We start from the raw sequence: 19,970 nt of genomic DNA on the forward strand, positions 1-19,970 counted from the left end.
TCTGTGAACAACACTAGTCATATTGTCCGCCCTGCCACTGATTATGCAGTCCTACAAGAATATGATATGGTCAAAATGTATTGTCTTGCTTTAGCCTTTTCTACCATGTGTTTATCCTTTTGTTTTTCCATGAGCCTTGAGGATTCTGCTCTCATTTTACAGAGATATGGATTGTTATACTGATGGTTTTATTGCTGTGGCGGCTCATACACATGCCCGGTTACTGGAAGAGCAGCTGATGTTCTTGCTGCTGTGTTTACAGCAGCACAAGTTGCAATGAGGCTTGTTACACGTGGACAGAAGGTACGTCATGTACGGATTATCACTGTTATTTCTGATTGGTTGCCCTTTCACAATTATTTTGTTTCAGTTACTGCATGGCTGTCGATAGTTCTCCCTGGATATATTAGTCTTCTCCTTTCCCTTTGCTACCCAGATCGAAACCTTCTTCTCCAATATATCTTCTATTTGTGTGAGAGAAACATGGTATCCTTGGCACATGCGTTTCGGTTTTCAACTTTAACACTCTGATGTGCAAGTTTAACATCTTTACATGGGCATGGTTAGTTTATAGTTGGGTGTACACCTTAAAGTGTTGTTTTTCTTTTTTGACGAAATGCAGACAGAGCTGCTTTCATTGCGATTAGAAGAGTGAATCAGTTACACTGAAGTAACCAAAAGTACAGAGAAGAGGAAAAGAAACTAAGAAAAAGATATTGGACTCTGAATCCAGTAACCTTAAAGTATTGCAACACAAGTTTATTATGTGTAGGAAGAAACAGCCAAGTCGAAAGAAAAGTTCCTATGCTGAACTTTACTTTATATAGGCTGAACTATAGTTTGCCTTCATTACAAATACACATTTGCTAGTGAATTGGAAGATAATTCACCACATAGCACATTTTTAATTAAGAAAAATAAAATAAAGCCTTGTGTAGAGAAAACTAGTCATAGGTCAATATAGATACTGATGGTTAAAACTGCTTCTTTGATTACGGTGACTTCAATGTAAACGCCCTGCATCACTGGACGATCTTTAGGCGACTCTCTGTACTTGTGCGTTGGAAATTTTTGTGCATGTGGGCGAAGTTCCCACTTCGGTCCAAGCCTAGGTAGAAAGTTCTCTGTGTGCTTGCTTCAGTAAAAATCCTGTAAATGAGAGAAGTAGAGCCTTTTACGTTATAAAGTGCGGATCTCAAAGCACTTGAAGGGTGCCGACTAGGGTGACCCCAACAGCACAACACACCAAGACCGCATTACAAACATTAATATAGGCATTTTTTCATGCAAGGAATATATCATATGAAGCACATGCTTTCAATTTTGTGAGAGAAATAGAAACATAATGTATTTCTATACTAATATTGGGAAAAGGAAAAGGAGTAGGCACAAAAAAATAAGATCAATACACAAGATAGTGTGGCCGGACAAGACAAGTACCTTATTTTTTATGTGAGCCAGCTTCATCTTGCTTTCCTCGGATTCGCTCCACTTCTTCAAATAATGGCATCCGCCAATCTGAAGTATTTGGAGCTTGGTGAGTTGTTGTATGCCCTCCGGCAAAGACCTGATGCCTTCACAGCCACTGATACGAAGGTGCTCGAGATCGGTTAAGTCCATGAACCAATGCGGCAATGATGAGATGTTGCAGCTGTTTATCACCAGACGCTTAACAGAGGAAATATGTGGGATGATGTCAGGGGAGACGGTCAGATCAGGACAAGTCGTGATCTCTAAATGATCGAGGACAGAGAGGTGGCGAAGCAGTCTCCACTGCTGCATGGGCAGCTCACTGTATTCAACTATCAGAGTATCTGTAGGAGTTAATACTGGAGAAGCAGAGGAGGAGGAAGCACCGGTGCTTGATGTTGTACACTCTCCCCATGATGACAGCACATTATCACTCCTTCTTATCTCCAACCTGCAACCTGCTCTAGGAAGAAGTGGCCCCATCCTCAACTTGGGGCAATAATTTATGCTCAACCTAGAAGACCTGCCACTGGAGTACGACGCACTCAACTCTTCTAGATGTTCCATACAGGTTAGTGTCACTGAACTCTGTTGGCCGACCCATGTTGGCAAGCTGACGCCATTATAACCCGTTATCACCAAGTTGCTTAAACTTTTGGGTGGCACTAGTTTCTCCAACAACACTTTATCATCCACAAACCTCTCAGCACCTTCACTCCACGACAACCATAATGCTTTGAGATTGTTTTTTTCCATCAACTTTATATTCTGAGCCTCTTCTGCAGACTTCACATTTTCAAGCCCAACTATAAACAGCAACCCAGGATTCGTGTCCTTTAAGCAGATAAGATTGCTGCTCGATTCACCATCTCCAATGCGCACCTGAAAAGTTGGTAATGATACGAAACTGGTACTAGGATGAGGTACAGGTTCTTCAACAAGACCATCGACGCCCATTAAATATAGGGTCTTCAAACTATCAATTCTACCTATACTTTCTGGTATCTTCCGAATCTCTTGGCAGTACGAGAGGTCCAGTGTGTGCAGATTTTTCAGGTTACAAAAACTTTCGGGTAGAGAAGTAATACCAGCATTAAAAGACAAGTCCAAATGCTCCAGATTGGAAAGGGCACTGATACGGTCCATCAGATTTTCACCTTTTCCAAAGCAGTGACTTAGATTTAAGTATTGTAGACTAGTAAGGCCATCAAGAGATTCTGGTAGCGATCCAATACAATAACAACGTGATAAGTTCAGATATTGCAGGTCCGTGAAGCTCCACATAAACTTTGATATATTTTTCAAAGCAAAGCATTCTGACAAATCAAGATGCACCAATTTTTCTAGATTCCTGAATGATTCTGGCAGTTCTCTGATTCTCGTACAGCCTGACAAATCAAGATACATCAGACACTCCATTTCTCCGATTGACTCTGGCAGTGCAGATAGATAAGAATCTCGAAGACTGAGATAAAGTAGTTTTGACAGCCTAGTGATACTATCCGGAATATTGAATACTCTTGGAGCACTAAGATACCGCAACTGCTTTAATCGGCCAATAGAATCTGCCAATTCATAAATCAAGCACTCGCTCAAGTCCAAGACACGCAGGGATTTAGCAGAGGCAAATGCAGCATCATCAAGTCGAATTTTAGCCGAGCCCATAAAACGGAGTGCCCTAATCCTCCGCCACTCCAATAGCTTGCTACAATCACTGAGCAGTGCATAGTGGAAGCGGTTTCCCCCACTGTTGCCATCATTGCCAGTGAGAAGAGTTTCGTCGTCCATCACCGACCTTGCTAGATCATGCACCAAGTCGTGCATGGTGAACGCTGTAACATCGACACGGCCATAGCGGACAATCTGAAACAAAAGCCATTGGCAATGTTAGATTTCTATATTTCAAGCATTTGATGCACCAACAAATTTAGCTGCGACAGGTAGCATACTGGACAAAATTAAGCTACGCAATTGTGTGGTTCAATCTATTTGATTTTTATTTTGAAAAAAAGGATAATCCCCGACATCTACGTCAGGACAATGCATGCAACCATATATTATTAAAAATGCAAAATCCAGCAGCTGAATAACATCACCCCAGAAATAAAGCGAAAATAAAACCCGACATGCCTCGCGACAGTAACTCCACCTGATAGCCATTAACCCTATGTTACAAGACGACATCAATACAAAAAATACACAAGACTCCTAGGCTATACCTTCAAGAAGAAATCGTTACACGTGCGCCGATGATAACGAGTCCAACACAAGATTGAACTCCGGATTCCCATCGCCCAAGCTCAGCTTCAACCCCCACCTTTAGCAAGGACACGCGCTAGCCGCTATCGTCGCCCATACAACGGCAACGGCCGCCACGACCGTCAGATCCGGGCACTAGGGTCCTGAATCCCTCGCGTGCAGCCAGCCGCGCTAGACCTCCCATCACTATGACGAGAAGGCCACCACCAGATCCGCCGCCTGACGCCGCCGCCCCGGCATCCGCCGCCGCATCGCCATCAGGCCATGTCGAGTAGGGAGATCGCCGTCTTTGCCCCAGCCATGATGTAGCCGGCCAGTCGCCGCCCGCTGGTCAAATCTGGCCGCCGCAAAGCTGCCACCGTTGATCCCCGGAGTACGCACCACCCAACGTCGCCCGACCCGCACCCGCCATGCAGGTGTCGCAGTCTTGCTCCGGCGAACGCTGCCAGCGCCGCACTCCGGCCCAGCAACCCTGGCCTGCGCCGAGCCCACCACACGAGAGGACAATGGATCCTCGCCGCTGCCACCGCCGCGGCCGGGCATCGCCCGGTCGCGCCCTCTGGCATCGGCGAGGGAGGAGGAGGGCGGAGAAGGGAAGGACCCGGCAGCGGCTAGGTTTTTCCCTCTTGTCACTCTGGGAGCGACGGGAGAGACGGGCTCGATTTGATTGCCCTTATAGAAAGGACGGAAGATAAAATGCCGTCTGTATAAAAGTCCATCTTTGAGCATTATTTTTGCGCTTGAGAGTAGAAAATAATACTATGTGTTGCGTGCATCTCAAGTGATAGCTGTGCATGGTTAAATAAATACGTCTATGTACTTTTTTATTTAGTCTATACAAACTTATTGTGCTAATCAATGATGCTTGTTGAGGTAAGCACAAATGCAGCGCAGCCCATTATGCAAAATAGCGAAGTTTTTCATTTTGCAAGAGAAGTCATGGCAGTACAGAGAACATTAGTGGTAATAAAAATTACAACCATATCCATGGATCACCTAGCGACAACTACAAGCACCGGAGTGAGTCGAAGGTGCGCCGCCGTCAACGCCCCTTCCTCACCGGAGCCGGGCATTATTGTAGTAGACAGTCGAAAAATCATCGTGCTAAGGCCTCAAAGGACCAGCGCACCAGAGCAGCAACCATCGCCGATGAATATAGTTGTAGATCGGAAAGATCAAACCTATAACCACATGAACGAAGACGAACACAAACTGAATCCAAATAGATCAACCGAAGAAGAGCACCGACCGAATCCCGCGAGATCCGGCGGAGACACGCCTCCACACGTCCTCCTCCGACGCTATTTGCACCATCTCAGAATCTGTGTCCGAGACATCGCCACCGCCACACAGCCCCAATCAAGACGTTGAACCTAAGAAAAACGAGAACGGAATCCCTCCCGCCAGCGGGGGGCCAAGATCCTCCACACCTCCATGGCCCAAAGGTCATCAGAGATGGGGCAGATCAACGGTGGTCCCGCCGGGAGGAGGACGGAGACTTATAGCAAAGTTTAGCTTGCCCTTTCATGCACCAGAACTTAAAATATGACTCTCATATAAGATTTAATAATGCACCAAAGTTGGACATTACTTTTTCCCCTCCAGCCATTACATCTATAAGATTCTTTTTTCTTTTGTACTCTCATCTAGGGTTTCCTTGCCTCTCGCCGGTGCCGCTGCCGGTCCGCCTCATCTCCTATGGTCCTTGGACAATGGACGCGCGGTGGATCCCGGCCCTTGCTGGCGGGGAGGCTCTGTTTTAGGTGCTTTTCTGAGTTTTGTTAGGGTTTGTGCCATGCTCAAGAATACGAGGTGGTGGCGGCTTCTTGAAGATGGAATAAGGTCCTCCCCACCTAGCCCCCGTCCCTGTGATATTTCAAGCGTCGTTGGAAGGCATGTGGATGTTAGTCTCCGACCAATCTCAAGGGATCCGGTCGGTGTTTGTCTTCGGTGGATCCGACTGTATCCGGTCTTCTTTTGTCAATGTCTGTGTGTCTGCAGGTTGGATCTTTCCGATCTACGCTTCTCTTCATCGGCAGCAGTTGCTATTCTAGTGTGTTGGTACTATGGGCCTTAGCACGACAACTTCCCGACTGTATACTACAACAATGTTTTCCCTGCTCCGACGAGGGACGGGCGATGACGGCGGCGCGCCTTCGGCTCGCTCCAGTGCTTGTAGTCATTGCTAGGTGGTCTACGGACCTGCATGTAAATTTTATTTCTAGTGTTCTTTGCACTATCTTGACAGTTGATGAATAGATCAAAAGTTTTCTTGCAAAAAAATAATCAGGGATGACCTCCACTGCGCTTTTATGTGTGGGTATATGCTTATATGGGGTGTGTCGGGGTGTGTGCATGAGCAACTGAAATTTTCTAACAAGTTACGTGGATAAGTTGAGTATGTTGTAAAACGCATTAACCTCCAAAATATTGGATAAACAGGTGCACCATATAAACAAGCGTCGTATGAATTCCCACACAATTACCTTCGAATGTTCAAGGAAGGAAAGCTTCGAAAGCTGAGTAATGTACATCTCGCCGAGCTCCCAAGCGGTGAATGTTGGTGTTGCCCCAATAAAAGAAAGAGAAATCCACTGGTGAATTAGATCACCTTTAGATATCTTGCATCCTTTTGGAAAGATTGCCCAATAGGAAAAGCAGAGCTTCAAATATGGAGGCATAAAAGTATAGCTTAACCTTAAGGATGCAAGCACCAGTGTTGCAGCTTTATCTTTTGGATCTGAAGAAGAAGCAGATTCTTTCCAGATATCACTGTCTCTCACTTTCTTCCACTGATTATAGGTCATAGTTTCCAAAATGGGTCCAATTGATTGAGCTGCTAAAGCCACACCTCCACACTTCGCTGCAATGGCTTCCCCTATATGCTTCAAATGTTCTTTGTCATCTCTAGATTCAAACCCACTTTTTTCCTTAATTATAGTCCAGCACATCTCATCCGTCAGTGATGCTAGCTCATGTGGGGGAATGGTCAATTTTTTTGTTTGACTATGAATGGCCGAAATTTTCCTTGCAATCTCCTCATTGCGTGTGGTTGCTATAACAACCACCTTGCTACCCGTTCCAGCCTTAAGCATCGCAATCAGACTATCCAATTGGGAATCATCCTCCGCCCACAGATCATCTAGAATAATAAGAATCTTCTTATTGGTGAGTACCTTTGCAAGTGATCTGTGTATCATATGCTTTTCAGTGTACAGACTCTCATTCTCTGACAGTTGACTTATTAAAGAATTGCCAATTTTGTTCAAATCAAATGTCTCGGACACATAAATCCATACCCGGACATAGTCTTCAAATTTTGTTTTATTATTGTAAATCATTTTCGCCAAGGTCGTCTTGCCAAGGCCTCCAATGCCGTGTATAGCAAGGACAATGAGCTCTTCTATTATGCTTTCAGATAAAGAAACCCATATTTTATTTTCCTCTTCGCTCCTCCCAATGACTGATGCCTCAATGGTTGATGATGTTTCACGCATTTGTATCAGATTCGGTTCATTGGCATTAGTGCCCGGCACTAACATGAATTTCTGGTATTGATCTGTGATCCCCTGCAGTTCCTCTCTCATCGTCTTCATCTTGTTAGCCATTGTGAACTTGGGCCCGATTGTGAAACAAGGCATCATACCTGCTAGATGTTTCTTGATGGAGAGCTGCAAGAGAATGTCAGCATAATTGTTAGTCACTGGCGAAATGGTAGGTGATATCAGGAAAAAGTCTATTTTTAACCAGAAAGTTTGATGCATTTTTCTGACTTGCCTACCATATAAATTCCAGATTTGATTTTGAACATTCTCATGCCGGTCACTAATTTTAGACTTTACGGTTGACTGGTATTTTTTGTTAAAATGTAGATGAGTTCAGATTCGTCTATTTAAAATTTGTATTCACTAAAATACTTAGAAATGAAAATACAACTTGGTCAAAGTATGCATCTTTTTCTCTAGCACCGGCAAATCTTCTATTTTGGATTCGTCATTTTCTTGGTGTGCCAAAAAGGCATTGAATCTAAAATGGCAAGGATTAAAAGTGCCTGGAATTCAAGGTCGACAAGTACCACCATCAAACTTGAAGGCTCAAATGATTATTTCCTATATATGTCTTGTTGTATTAGATATGTTTCCGGCTTAAAGAAAATCGGTTAGGGTGAAACATTAAGCGCATAACTTCATATTTGCTATAACCACATGTATATTTGAAAAGCGACAACTAAATTTCGGACAAAAATAATGTTAAGATCAAATTATTATGGCGACGGCAACCCAAATAATTGGTCGTGGCCTCCTTGCTTGGGAGGAGATGAGGGTGTGACGGAGGTGGAAAGCCAGAGGACGCTGCTCAGTTGTGGAAGCCAGAGGACAGAGCCCGGCTCTCCTCTTTTGCTGGTCGGCGGACTCCGGTCTGATGAGCAACCTAGAGGGTATTGTCCATGGTGGCCTATACGGACAACGACTGCGGCATGCGGGGCTTGTCCAGCCGGATGAGGTTGAGATGAGGAGGAAGACAGCTCGGAGGGCCTATTTTTTTTTTTTGGGAGGATTCTTATTGTTCCACTGCTTGTACTCTGTTTACATTAAAGCTTAATACAGCGCTTTTCGCAAAAAAAAAGGAAAAAGAAAAAAGAACAAGCATGGTTCAGAGTTACCTTGCATGTTGACTCAGCCTCAGTTCCTGCTTCAAAATCATCAATCATGTCGGCGATGCCATACATCGCGTCTTTAAGACGACTGAGCCACAAACGCATGGAATTGTTGGTGTTGGCGTCCTCAGCGTCCTTGAGGAGCGCCTCAATGGACTCGAGGGTAGCCTTCATCTCCTTCAGGTCCTTGTGGAAGTTCTTCTGCAGCCTAATCTGACCTCCCACCAGCGAACCAATCTGCTGCACCACCTCCTTCAAAAGTGCAGCGGCAATCATGGCCCCGATGCCCGCCATGGCTCCTGCTCGAGCTTCTCTCTCGTCAATGTGTGGGATGCGCAGAAGAGGGGTGGGTGGGGGGAATGGGGATACGACCTTTCTGGTGGCGTGCTCGACTGGATCTTATCGTCACAGCAATTGCCAACAAGTTTCCTTCCATAATATCTGTCATGGCAGCTCCCCCTAGCTAGGCATATTCCTAACGATTCCTTTGGCGTGATTCCTGTGAGCTATGCTTTGTCTTGTAGTAAATTGGACAATATACATACTCCGTATTTGATAACTTATAATAAGGCGGGTGATTCTGGATCTTGGTTTGATGCTATAGGTGCAATGCTTAGTGGTTGGTTTCTACTCCAGTTTTTAATTTGGTTAGGTGCATTGGATGCGTCAGGTACAAGACTAACTTACGACGGGGCCTAAATTAATTAACCACTAAACAAACTCTCTGCTATTGGTACAAGACTAGGTTAGGTACTGGATGAGGCAAAAGAGAAAAAAAGAGGTGAAAACAGAACAGGGTTACAGCTTCGCACCACCTTTCGCAAGGTCGAGGAAGATAGGTTACAGGAGGAGAGTTATTACAGATTAACAGCGGAGAGGAAAGGGCTCCAGGAGATGAGCCCCTCTTTGTCATCCTGTTTGGCACGGTAGGGCCAGAGCTTCAGGGTCTCAGCAGCTGCCGTGATCGCGCGATCAATCTTGGGACGCTTCCCCAGACCAGTCTCCAGAAATTCGAGGCCCCAGGACGAAAATCAAAATTGAGCCCAAAACTTCAAAAACAGTCATCTAACAGAAAAATTAATATAGCTCAGGCATACTCTCATTTTATTACACAATTTCAATCGGATTTATTTTGTATAATATTTAGCTATATATCAAATACGAAAGCTAAAAAATAGTAAAGGGATACTAAAACAATAAGCTAACCTCATGTTATACCGAAAGTCAGCATTCGTCTAGTATTTCTTGAAATGAAATCTTCAATCATATCTGTTGGAAGACGGACACATCTGCCACTGGGCCTCGGAGGCATGGCGCCCACGCGTGCATGCGCACCCACGACACATCCACGTAGTGATCCCTTCCTCCTCTCGCGATACTGTTGTAACTAATCTCATCGGATGTATCTCCCGCGTGTATTTAAACACTATGTTTATGATGAATGAATATATACACAGTTTGCATGTCTAACTTGGTATCAGACGTCGCTCGTTCCTCTCCACGCTTCCGGCATGAGCTTCCGACGTCCACTCCACCGCACTCGCTCCTTCGGGGACGCCGACGCACCCTTCATCCTCCCTCCCGTCGCACCAGGCCCTGAGCCGGCTGCACCGGCCGTCGACGCCAACCCCGCGCCGCCTCCTCGCGTCACGCGGGTGCCCGCCTCCCGTCATACTTAATCTTCCCCAGGACATCATTTTCAAGTGCTATTGTTTCCAACCCAGTGAGTCTTTCTTGTGTCATAGTAGAACACAAGTAGGACTTCAACAACTTGAGTTTAGGAAATCTCCTTTTCGCACATGCAGCTGTCACGAGAATGGGCAACAAAATTCTGTAAGCAATAACAACATTAGGACAGATTAAGGAGAGCTTCTTCAAATAATTCAGAATATCAAGAGGGCCCATAGATTTTTGAAGTGAATCCTGGATAAAAATTAGCTCGCAACACAATTCAGCTCCATCAATATATGTATGCTCTCCACTCTTAAGCGCCTCTTCAAGATTAATGCAAGCAGTCATCAAGCTCTTTTCATCAATTGATCGCAACCTATCTAAAGTAAACAAGACACCAAATGTCTTTTCGTACTCCTAATATTGTTCAAATCTAATGGTAAGTGAAGTTATGGCTTGATCAACAACACGAATAAGATAGTTCACCCTAAATGACTCTTCTGGAGATTGCTTGATCAACAACACTCACAACAACAAGATTTGCCCAGCTCCGGCGATGGACGGGCGATGACGGCGGCGCGCCTTCGGCTCGCTTGAGTGCTTGTAGTCGGCGCTAAGTGGTTTACAAATCTAGATGTAATTTTTATTATTTCTAGTGTTCGTTGTACTATCATGATTGAAGATGAATAGATTGAAAGTTTTTCTCGTAAAAAAAAACACTCACAATTTGATGAGGGCACAGATGATGCCAAGAAGTTTCCTTTCATAATATCTTTCATGTCAGCTGACCCCACCTACCAGCGACAATATGTTTGGCCTCACCTACTAGAGGCCAGATTCAAGACTTGGGCCAAACAACTACCGTAGACGAAGCCCTGGTCCAAGTCGTTGCATCTCCAAGAACTCCAATAATTCGCATCTACCATACACGATATTTGTTCTCACATTTATTTGAGGGCTAATACAGTGCTCTACGTGTTGATGGTAGCTAGGAATATTCCTAACGATTTCTTTGGCTTGATTCGTGTGAGCTATGCTTTGTCTTGTAGTAAATTGGACAATATACTCGTATTTGATAACTTATAATAAGGTGATTCTGGATCTTGGTTTGATATGCTATAGGTGCAATGCTTAGTGGTTGGTTTGTACTCCAGTTTTTTATTTGGTTAGGTGCATTGGATGCGTTAGGTACAAGACTAATTTACAACGGGCCCAAATTAATTAACCACTAAACATACTCTCTGCTATTGGTACAAGACTAGGTTAGGTACTCCATGAAAAAAGGGGTTGGCAATGTCCTCCTAGAGACTTTGTGAAAATCAATGTTGACGCCTCTTTTGACCATGACTTGCTGGAGGGTACGATGAGGGCAGTATTGAGAGACGACAAAGATAGGCTTATTGCAGGAGGGAATGAAAAGATAGATTACTGCGCGGATGTTCTCATAGCGGAGGCCTGAGCTCTCAAATTTGGCCTAAATTTAGCGCAAAGGGCGGTATTTAATGGCTTAATCATCTACTCTGACAATCTGGAGGTCATTGAGACCATGCAGGACGGAGGACAGTCAACGGGAGCGGCGGCGGCAATCTTCAATGACTGCTATCACTATGCTTATGATTTTATCATGACTAAATTCGAACATTGTAATAGAGAGGCAAAGAAAATAGCACATGAACTTGCTCGATTAGTTAGATTTTTTTCGATTTCGGATTGGTTTGAGGAGCCTATTAGTGAAATTGTAACGTTTCTCACAAACGAGGTATTGGTTATTGCTAATGAATAAAATTTCGTTTTATTTCAAAAAAAGTTAGGTACTGCGTGAGGCAAAAGAAAAAAAAAAGGTGAAAGCAGAACGGAGAGAAGAGAGATTTGGGGAAGGGAACGGTTAGTTACTACCTTTACCAACTCTTTGCTGTTGTTGTAGCCCGCCGCTGCCGCCGCCGACATAGACGGAGTGACAGCTTGCCGGCGAGCGGTGGTGGTGAGATTCGTGAGACTCACATCGTCGGCTAGGAGCCGCCATCGCGAGGGGTGCGGCAGGGCTTGTGATGGATAATCTGCTCACACATAGCTTCAGACTTAGCAAAATTCAGTTCTCTGAATAATTCTGACAGTTAGCGTGTGTCTATCCACGTATGGTTCAGTTAGCATTCTTCCCTTCAGTTAGTTAGCTAGTATTCAGCTCCTCGTAGGAATCGCCATGGGATGGCATGGATCATGCATTCCTCGCCGCGGGCATGTAGGGCTCTGCACGTTCGAGCGTCGTGGGATGTCACGGCCTGTAAGCTCGAGGGGCGCATGACCATTTCAAGCTTGTTTTTAAGAGCTCGTTGGAATTCAGATAAATAAGAAACAGAATTGAAAAGGCGCAAGTTGTCACAGCAGCAGAAAACCGGTGTCTTCCAAGGTTTTGGATTCGGAATGGAACATTTTTCTCAAGGGGGGGCGGTAAACTCGGTTACCAAGGTAACCACGAAATTCTGAAAAAAATTCAAGTGTACGAACCATCCTGGGCGCTGGCGGTGTGTGATCCGCTGGAGAGATGGCCGGCAGGGACCATGAGCAGATGAAGAAGCAACAAGAGAAAGAGAAGGCCGCAGCAGAGGCGGCGGTTCTGGAGAAAACCATGGCGCATCTCTCCATGGAGGAGGGATGGGGGAAGCGCGTCATCGACCATGTCGTGCACGGCGGCGGCAACGGGAGCATGCCTCAGATGATGCTCACACGAACGAACTACTCTGACTGGGCCATGATCACGAAGCTGCAGCTCAAGGCCGACGAGCTGTGGCACGTGGTGGAAGAAGAGCACATTCCTCTCCGTCTCCACCTCCCTCTTTCCTCGCCATCCGACATGGCAAGGCAGAAGAAGACCACATATGCTATGCTAAGATCGGAGCGCCACTTCTAGATCGAGGAGGAGATTCGGGCGAGGCGCGCCGCCCGGATCACAGTGGGCCTGCCTTCGAACTCGCCGGAGCCGGAGGAGGAGGGGCAACAATGGGACTGCTAACGGTGTAGACTGTAGTCCGTCATAATTAATGTTGTTTGTGGCACAATAAACCATAATTCTTGCTATTTTTTTTTCATGGGAAAGCCATAATTCAATCATTCATCATTAGTCATACACAACATGGTCTTAGCAGCCCAAGGAACGCAAACCCAACTTCCTAGCTGGGAGCCCACAACCCACGCTAGAGCAAAGGTAAATTAGAGAAAATCGATTAGGAGCCGACAATTCCTATGCCATGCATTGAGCATCAAAATGTCATGCTTTCACACAAACGAGGGGTGCCAATAAAGTAAACTGGCCGTTCATATTAGATAGCAAACCTACTATAACATTCTGTATTGGGAGCCCTGGTTCCATATCGAGTTTTTTCTCTTTGCAGGTTTATTTTGGGTTTTCTTTATTTTTCTCTTGATTTTTATATTCTCTACAAAAAAAAATGTTCAGAATTATGAAACATGTTCACGAGTTTAAAAAATCTTAAGGTTTTTGGAAAATGTTTGCTATTTCTAAAAAAAATACCAAAATAGTGAAGAATTGTTTGAGTTTGCGAAAGAGGTTCACAAATATGGAAAATGTTAAAATTGCGAAAACATACACTCAGCTTTTCAAAAAATGCATGTTGAAAAAAAGTTCAACTTTTAAAAAATTGTTCATAAATTTTAAAAATAGTTCATGCTTTCAAAGAATGTTAAGAATTTTGGAAAGAAATTGCATTTAAAAGAATGTCCTCAAAAACTTTTTGCAGATGTTCTGAGAAAAAGTCCGTCAGGGCGTTCCTCGCTCCCCCGTGCGGCAATTATTATCCGAAAATTAGATGCACAAAGCGTCCTATAGGGCATCTCTTGTGCGGTCCCAGATTGCGAATGGGCAGAGACCAAGCCAAGAACTGCGGCACATAGAACCGATCCAAGGGAGAGTAAACTGAGAGTATCAGGTTTCAAGATGGTGTTTGGTTCTTCTTCTCTTGAAGAACCCCTGAACTCATCTCTCTTCCACTCGGTGATTTGTGTAGGATTTAGCTAGGGTGCATGTGTCTAGTGTAGAGCCCAGGTCCAGACGAGTATACTGAACGCAAAACGTGAGAGATAAATCACCATAATCCATGCGTGCGTATACTGCAGCAGAATTTGAAACTTGAAATTCCACACATATTTTGAGTCCCACAACATTGGTTTCATTGGTAACAACACCATTGATTTGGCCATTCTCAGTCTGAGGAGATGGCCAGACACGTCATTGATCCCGTACCGTACGTCGAGCTGGGCGGAGAGCGCCGCCTAGCCGGGGCCGCCGCCGGCCACCGCTGCTGGCCATCCCGGACGCAGCGCCCCCCTAATTCCTCCTCCTCCGACAGGCACAGTTCGCCTCCCCTCCACCTCCTCTCCCGTCCTCCCCAACCGCATGCACCACCCCTCCTGCTCCTCTCTCCGCCGCTTCCTCTCAACATTCATAAGCGCCTCGGACGACTCCTCGCGCTGCATCGTGCCGGCTGCCCTCCTTCAGATTTGGGGCCTGCTCCACCTCCGCGGCGCCCAGCGTCTTCGCTTCTGAGAGCTGTAGACCAAGTGCCTCCCAAGGTCTGGTATCCTCCGCGCGGTACAAGCCGCTTCCTGGTCCTGGTGGTGGGCTGGGCCTTAAGCTGGTCATCTGCGGCCGCGTGATCCGTCAGCATGGTCCGCGCCCATCTTGGCCAGCCTAGCCTAGGGCACAACTTTGGCTGCCGTGTCATGCCCATCTGAGCTCCGGCAATGCTGTGTCGCGAGCTGCCTCCCGGGATCGCCGCTTTGCCGGGGGACCCGCGGCTTCTGTTCATACTTCGACATTTCTCCTCGACGGTATGTTGTCCTATCTCATCAGGACCGAGGCGGTTTCGCCAACCTCTGTTTGTGTTCCCTGCATGCCTCTGTTTATATTCAGGTTCAGGAAAATGGCCTCAGTTCATTCGGCTGGTTTCACCCTATAGTTTGTGTTCCCAGGAAAATGTGCCTGTCGGATGAGGCCTCAGGAAAATGGCCTCTGTTTGTGTTCCCAGGAAAATGGCCTCTGTTTGTATTCCCAGGAAATGATCGTAAGATTACCTCGGATGAAGAATAATTTATTCTGCACCCTGGGTGATGAATAATAACACTATATATATATATATATATATATATATATATATATATATATATATATATAGGGAACGGCTTTCCTACCATCACTAGCAGCAGAGAGTGCTATCGGCACCCTTGGTTTGCATCAAGATCCGAACTTCTAGTTGGATAAGGTTCTAAATTGTTGCATTATTGAAGCTCGCATTTACACAAGAGGAAAGCATGTGAGGGGGCTTTACTGGGCCGTGGATGGAAATGGCAAGCTAGAGTCTGAAAAGTCAGATTTATAAGTGGAATGGGAGCAGCTACTTTCCAACATTGATCAGCTAGTGTGCTCTATTTAGAGAAGGCCTACTGTCTAGCTTTTGTTTCTTTGCTAGTAGTGAAAGGTTCCATACATCTCAGTTTATTTATAGTAGCTTTTAGTATGAAAGATCCCATTCATCTAATGCATAAGCTACTAAGGGTTCTGCACCTTTTCAACATACGGTGGTGGAAAGTGCTGCATTTGTTCCTGCTGTCCCAGCAATGAACTTCCATTTATTTTCAGTCTTGCAAACTTTGTTTGGCACTGCCCGCTATGCATCCCAAAAGGGCGATCGAATTCTCACCCAAAATAAGTTTGTATTCAAGCTGACCATTTATTTTGTGTTGCTGCGCCAGCCGGGTGCCATTACTGCATCATTCAGTTGGACAGTTCCAATCTCCAATATATACCATGGGAGCCGTTCGTTGGATTTGAACAAGCATCTTTCTCTAATATGGCAGGGCTGGGTGATGGAAAAACAACCCTGGGAGGTTCATCTAGCAGCACTTGTAAGCTTGAAGATCATTTTGGAGAGGGCATCATGCCCCCTCTGTGATGTTAGTGTTGCGGGAGGAGGCGATGTTGTCCAGTGCAGCGACGTTCAGGTATAGATCATCTATATCTTTGGCATTTTGGTTCGACTTGGTACTAAACTGATGGATTAATGCAACATCTTGATCTCCCTAACAATCTTGTTCCTACAGTGAAACAATTAATTAACACCACTCACTCCTTCAACGCAATATGGTGGTGCACTGAGTCTCTATGGGATGCCTGTTAGCAATGTAAGAAAAACATACACCACTAGCTTGCTCTGTTCAGTTAGAAACTGAAACTTTAAATGTATAACCATGTCGTTTCTTAATAAAGGGGCGTTTTGTTGGTGTGATGCAGAATCGTCGTGACTTGGACAGCGAAATTATATTTGACTTCGACGACGATACTGGCAGGATTAAGGCCAAGATATGGTATTCACTTGAGCTATATTTTTCTGTGTCAAAAGATAGTAGCTTCCTTGTTCTACTCTGGTAAAAAGTTGCTTTCAGGACAGTAGAGTCGGAGTTCATGCGTTCGATGGACACTGCTAAGTAATATTTTTGACTAACTACAGTTTTTGTTCTTGCTATTATCATCGATGGCACATTTACATGATTTGCTGTTTACTTTTCCCAATCTCAGAGATGGTGACTATATTGTTTTGAATGGTGGTATCCGGGGTGGTACTTATGACGTGCACATACGCGTATATCCCGTCAGGTACGGTTCTTTTAGTAAGCTGTGACCACTTAGGCGGTAATTCACTCAAAATGTAGTCCATTCAGCTGCTCGTGTGTAATGAAAATGATATTTCAGGATTGTCACCAACTACAATGACATCACGCACCACTTCCTTTCTTGCATCTAGGTTCACTTGGATCTGAGAAAGCAGGCGAGTGTGCGTAAATGTATTTCACGTTCGACATGTAAAACCCAGTATGGATGTTCCATAATTGATTCTCTTATGTGTATTCAGGCTAGACTACGTCAAGCAGACAGGGATCGGCGAGAGGCTGCTTCTATTGTTACAGAGCACTGTATTTCAGTGCATAGTAGCGGTAACTCTCTGTTTGACTCTGTACTTCGGGTCTTCTATCGCCCTGGGATAATGTAATTGACATAGAGATCCACTAATCTACTTACCGATATATTTTTTGTTTTGTTATCTGACCCCTTGGTTGCTAACAAATAACTTGAAAACAGCGCACCGTTTTCTCTAGTAACGTCTGAAAACGGTGCCGACGAAGATCAACTTCGATACTTGCCTAATTATGTGACCATCTATTGCTGTCAATGTACCACGTCAATGTCATGACATCTGACCTCCCGTTCGGCGTAGGGCTGTCATTGGAGCTCATATCGCTATTGGGAATCTCTTCACCACCATCGACGAAGATCACTTCAAGTGCTCATTCAACGGCTAGTGCTCCTTTCTGTCATGGCACGAGAACCGTTTCCGGATCACCATGAATCGGGATTCAGTTTGTACTTCCTATTTCGATCATTTATGTTAAGCGACTTTGCTTCTTGCGTATGAAGACGAGGAGCCGACAACTCTGTAATGATAGAATAATGTACTAGCCGCCATCCCGGCGGTCCATCTAGCTTCGTCGTAGGGATGTACTAGCCGCCATCCCGGCGGTCCATGTAGCCTCTTCGTAGGGCGTGTGGAGGGCAATCCCAGCGGCATGCCTTCTGCTCGCTCAAGTGGTCATAGCAGTCGCTTTGTGATCTATGCATATGGATGTAACGTTCACTTCTCGTGTTCTTTTAACTGCCTTCACTATCAATGAATAGACAGATCTTTTCTCGTAATATCAAAAATAAAACAACACCATGTCCGGAGTGTTTGAATCCATTGGGTCAGCTGCTCCAACTTCCATACACGGGCATGATTTAGTGGCATGGGTGTCAGACCCACATATAGAGCACTTCCTTTTATTCATCTCAATAGCTATCTCTACAGCAGATCTCAATCGTTTTGTTTTTGGCCTCCCCTTAGATCTCTTAGGTTCAGGAGGTAACACATCGGTTTCCTTGCCCTGCATAAAGATGACAAATGAACATGGCTTAGCAAGGAAATATATTTTGTCGATCTGATTAAGAGGAATTCGAAATTGGTGCTAACCTCGCAGCAATAGAGAATGTCTTGCTTTGATTCGTAATTCTGATCGTTGACGTATTTGTTTCCCCGCCTGATGCCGAATAGAATCTCCCATGAATATGCGTTGTAAAACTCATAAGCCTCTTGTTCAGAATTGAACACCATGCCAACAGTTGGTTCAAAAACAACTTTTTTACCAAGTTTCGTTGCTTCTTCAATTGCACGCTCTATCACAGTCTGATGTCCTTCCACTGGTGCCCGAAAAGGATTGCCCTATCTGTTTCTGTACGCCAAAGAAAGTAAGAAACATGGTAGCTCTATTAGTTTTCTGTGTGACTACCAAAGATACTGCTACAGAAAAGGACGATTGAATAATGACCATCTATCTGGTTAATGTTATGACTTTAGTACAAATCTGTAGCATCATACTAGTTCTTTTATATATAGCCGTGATTAGGATGAAGGAAATCAAAGCGAAAACCGATATGTAAATCGCTACATATTCTTGTATTGAGAGGGTTACCTCTGACGTCTTATCCATCCAGCGGCCGGCAGCGTCGGCGGCACGGGGCCTTCCGCTGGTTTGCTGTCATTCTCTTCTTCGTCGATTGGGTTTTGAAACGAGGGTATCTAACTCGTGTTTGTGGAAAAGATATGATCCATGGGGACTCCACCTATCACTGGATCTATCGCTGAAAATACGGCAAGGAAATTGTTACATGATTCGAAGAGACAGGGAAGAAGGACATTAACGGGCGTGCGCGTGAGTAACTCACCTGTGTGGTGGACGACACCATCGGGGGGCGCTGCACCGTCGTTCTCCTCCATTTTGCTACCGGACGCTGGCTGTGAAGATTGAGATGAAGGGGAACTGTTGGGTGGGGGTTACCAGGCAAGATGGTCATGGGGCTGTTCACGTCCGGCCAGCACGGCTGTCCTTATCTCTGAATGACCTGCAGACCGTGGTCACGAGTGTGGATGTTTTGTTTCTTTGACTTTTTTTGGAATGTTTTCTTTCTTTGACTTTTTTTTCGTGTGGCATGTTCTGACTTGTGGACGCTGCATCCGATTGCAGCGTGCAGCTGACGGACCGGTTGCTTGCCAGGATGTATTTGCCGGCAGAAAACATGGAGCATGCATACAACAAGGTGGGACAAAAAATGTAGCGTCGCACACACGGGGATACATATTATCTTAATCTCTTTGACAAAAGAAACAAATCCTATTCGCCCCTAATGAAAATTTTAACTAAAATTTCATTGTATTAACATTTTTATGGCAATTTATTTTTTTGCTGCAGACACCTTTGACTTTATGGGTTAGTATCATACGTGCTGGCACCTATAAAACACACAAAAATGATATAGACAGACAGAGAGAGGGAGGGAGAGAGAGAGAGAGAGAGATCGGGAACACCGGATAATGCAAGGTGCTACTCCGATGGGTACAACAATCATGAAAGAGAAATGTGCCCGGTCTAATTAAAAAGAGTGCACTCATACGAGTATGTGGGGTTTGTGTAATGGATAATGAAGGTTCTCCTCTCATTGTGATGATACATCGATACAAGAACACCATGAGGGGTGTGACATGCATGTTTTCAATTACAAATGTCCGTTCATTCTTGTTGTTCCCTCGTGACCTTAACCACGTCAAGTGTTGGCACCCGTAGTCACACACACACACACACACACACACACACACACAGAGAGAGAGAGACAGAGAGAGAGAGCGGGATCACCAGATGAATCAGGGTGCTACTCCGATAGGTACAACATTCATGGAAGAGAAAGGTGTCAAGTCCAATTAAAAAAATGCACTCACAGGAGTGTGTAGGGTTTGTGCAATGGAAAATGAAGATT

The 19,970-nt window shown here is 45.0% G+C and overlaps 1 protein-coding gene and 1 long non-coding RNA gene across 2 annotated transcripts; both read right to left on the bottom strand.

Moving 5' to 3' along the window:
* Positions 1 to 716: 716 nt before the first annotated feature.
* On the bottom strand, positions 717 to 8,796 carry LOC123186756 (disease resistance protein RGA2-like). The gene is made up of 4 exons (XM_044598463.1): positions 8,393 to 8,796; positions 6,216 to 7,400; positions 1,441 to 3,333; positions 717 to 1,149 (listed from the first exon to the last, which is right to left on the bottom strand). Exons 1-4 carry the CDS (start codon positions 8,678 to 8,680, stop codon positions 1,138 to 1,140), a joined length of 3,378 nt encoding a protein of 1,125 aa, XP_044454398.1. The 5' UTR covers positions 8,681 to 8,796; the 3' UTR covers positions 717 to 1,137.
* An 8,839-nt stretch (positions 8,797 to 17,635) lies between these two features.
* On the bottom strand, positions 17,636 to 19,016 carry LOC123186757 (uncharacterized). The gene is made up of 4 exons (XR_006493709.1): positions 18,885 to 19,016; positions 18,632 to 18,800; positions 18,133 to 18,391; positions 17,636 to 18,046 (listed from the first exon to the last, which is right to left on the bottom strand). It is a non-coding gene; the product is annotated as an uncharacterized lncRNA (long non-coding RNA).
* Positions 19,017 to 19,970: the final 954 nt, after the last annotated feature.

Source organism: Triticum aestivum, chromosome 2A, assembly GCF_018294505.1.
Source record: "Triticum aestivum cultivar Chinese Spring chromosome 2A, IWGSC CS RefSeq v2.1, whole genome shotgun sequence".
Taxonomy (NCBI): Eukaryota; Viridiplantae; Streptophyta; class Magnoliopsida; order Poales; family Poaceae; genus Triticum; species Triticum aestivum.

Coding starts and splice junctions, on each gene's coding strand:
- LOC123186756 (XM_044598463.1), bottom strand. CDS start 8,680: ATGGCGGGCATCGGGGCCATGATTGCCGCTGCACTTTTGAAGGAGGTG. Junction 7,401..8,392: donor AGGCTGAGTCAACATGCAAG/GTAACTCTGAAC, acceptor ATTCTCTTGCAG/CTCTCCATCAAGAAACATCT. Junction 3,334..6,215: donor CCTTCCTTGAACATTCGAAG/GTAATTGTGTGG, acceptor CTTTTGTTTCAG/ATTGTCCGCTATGGCCGTGT.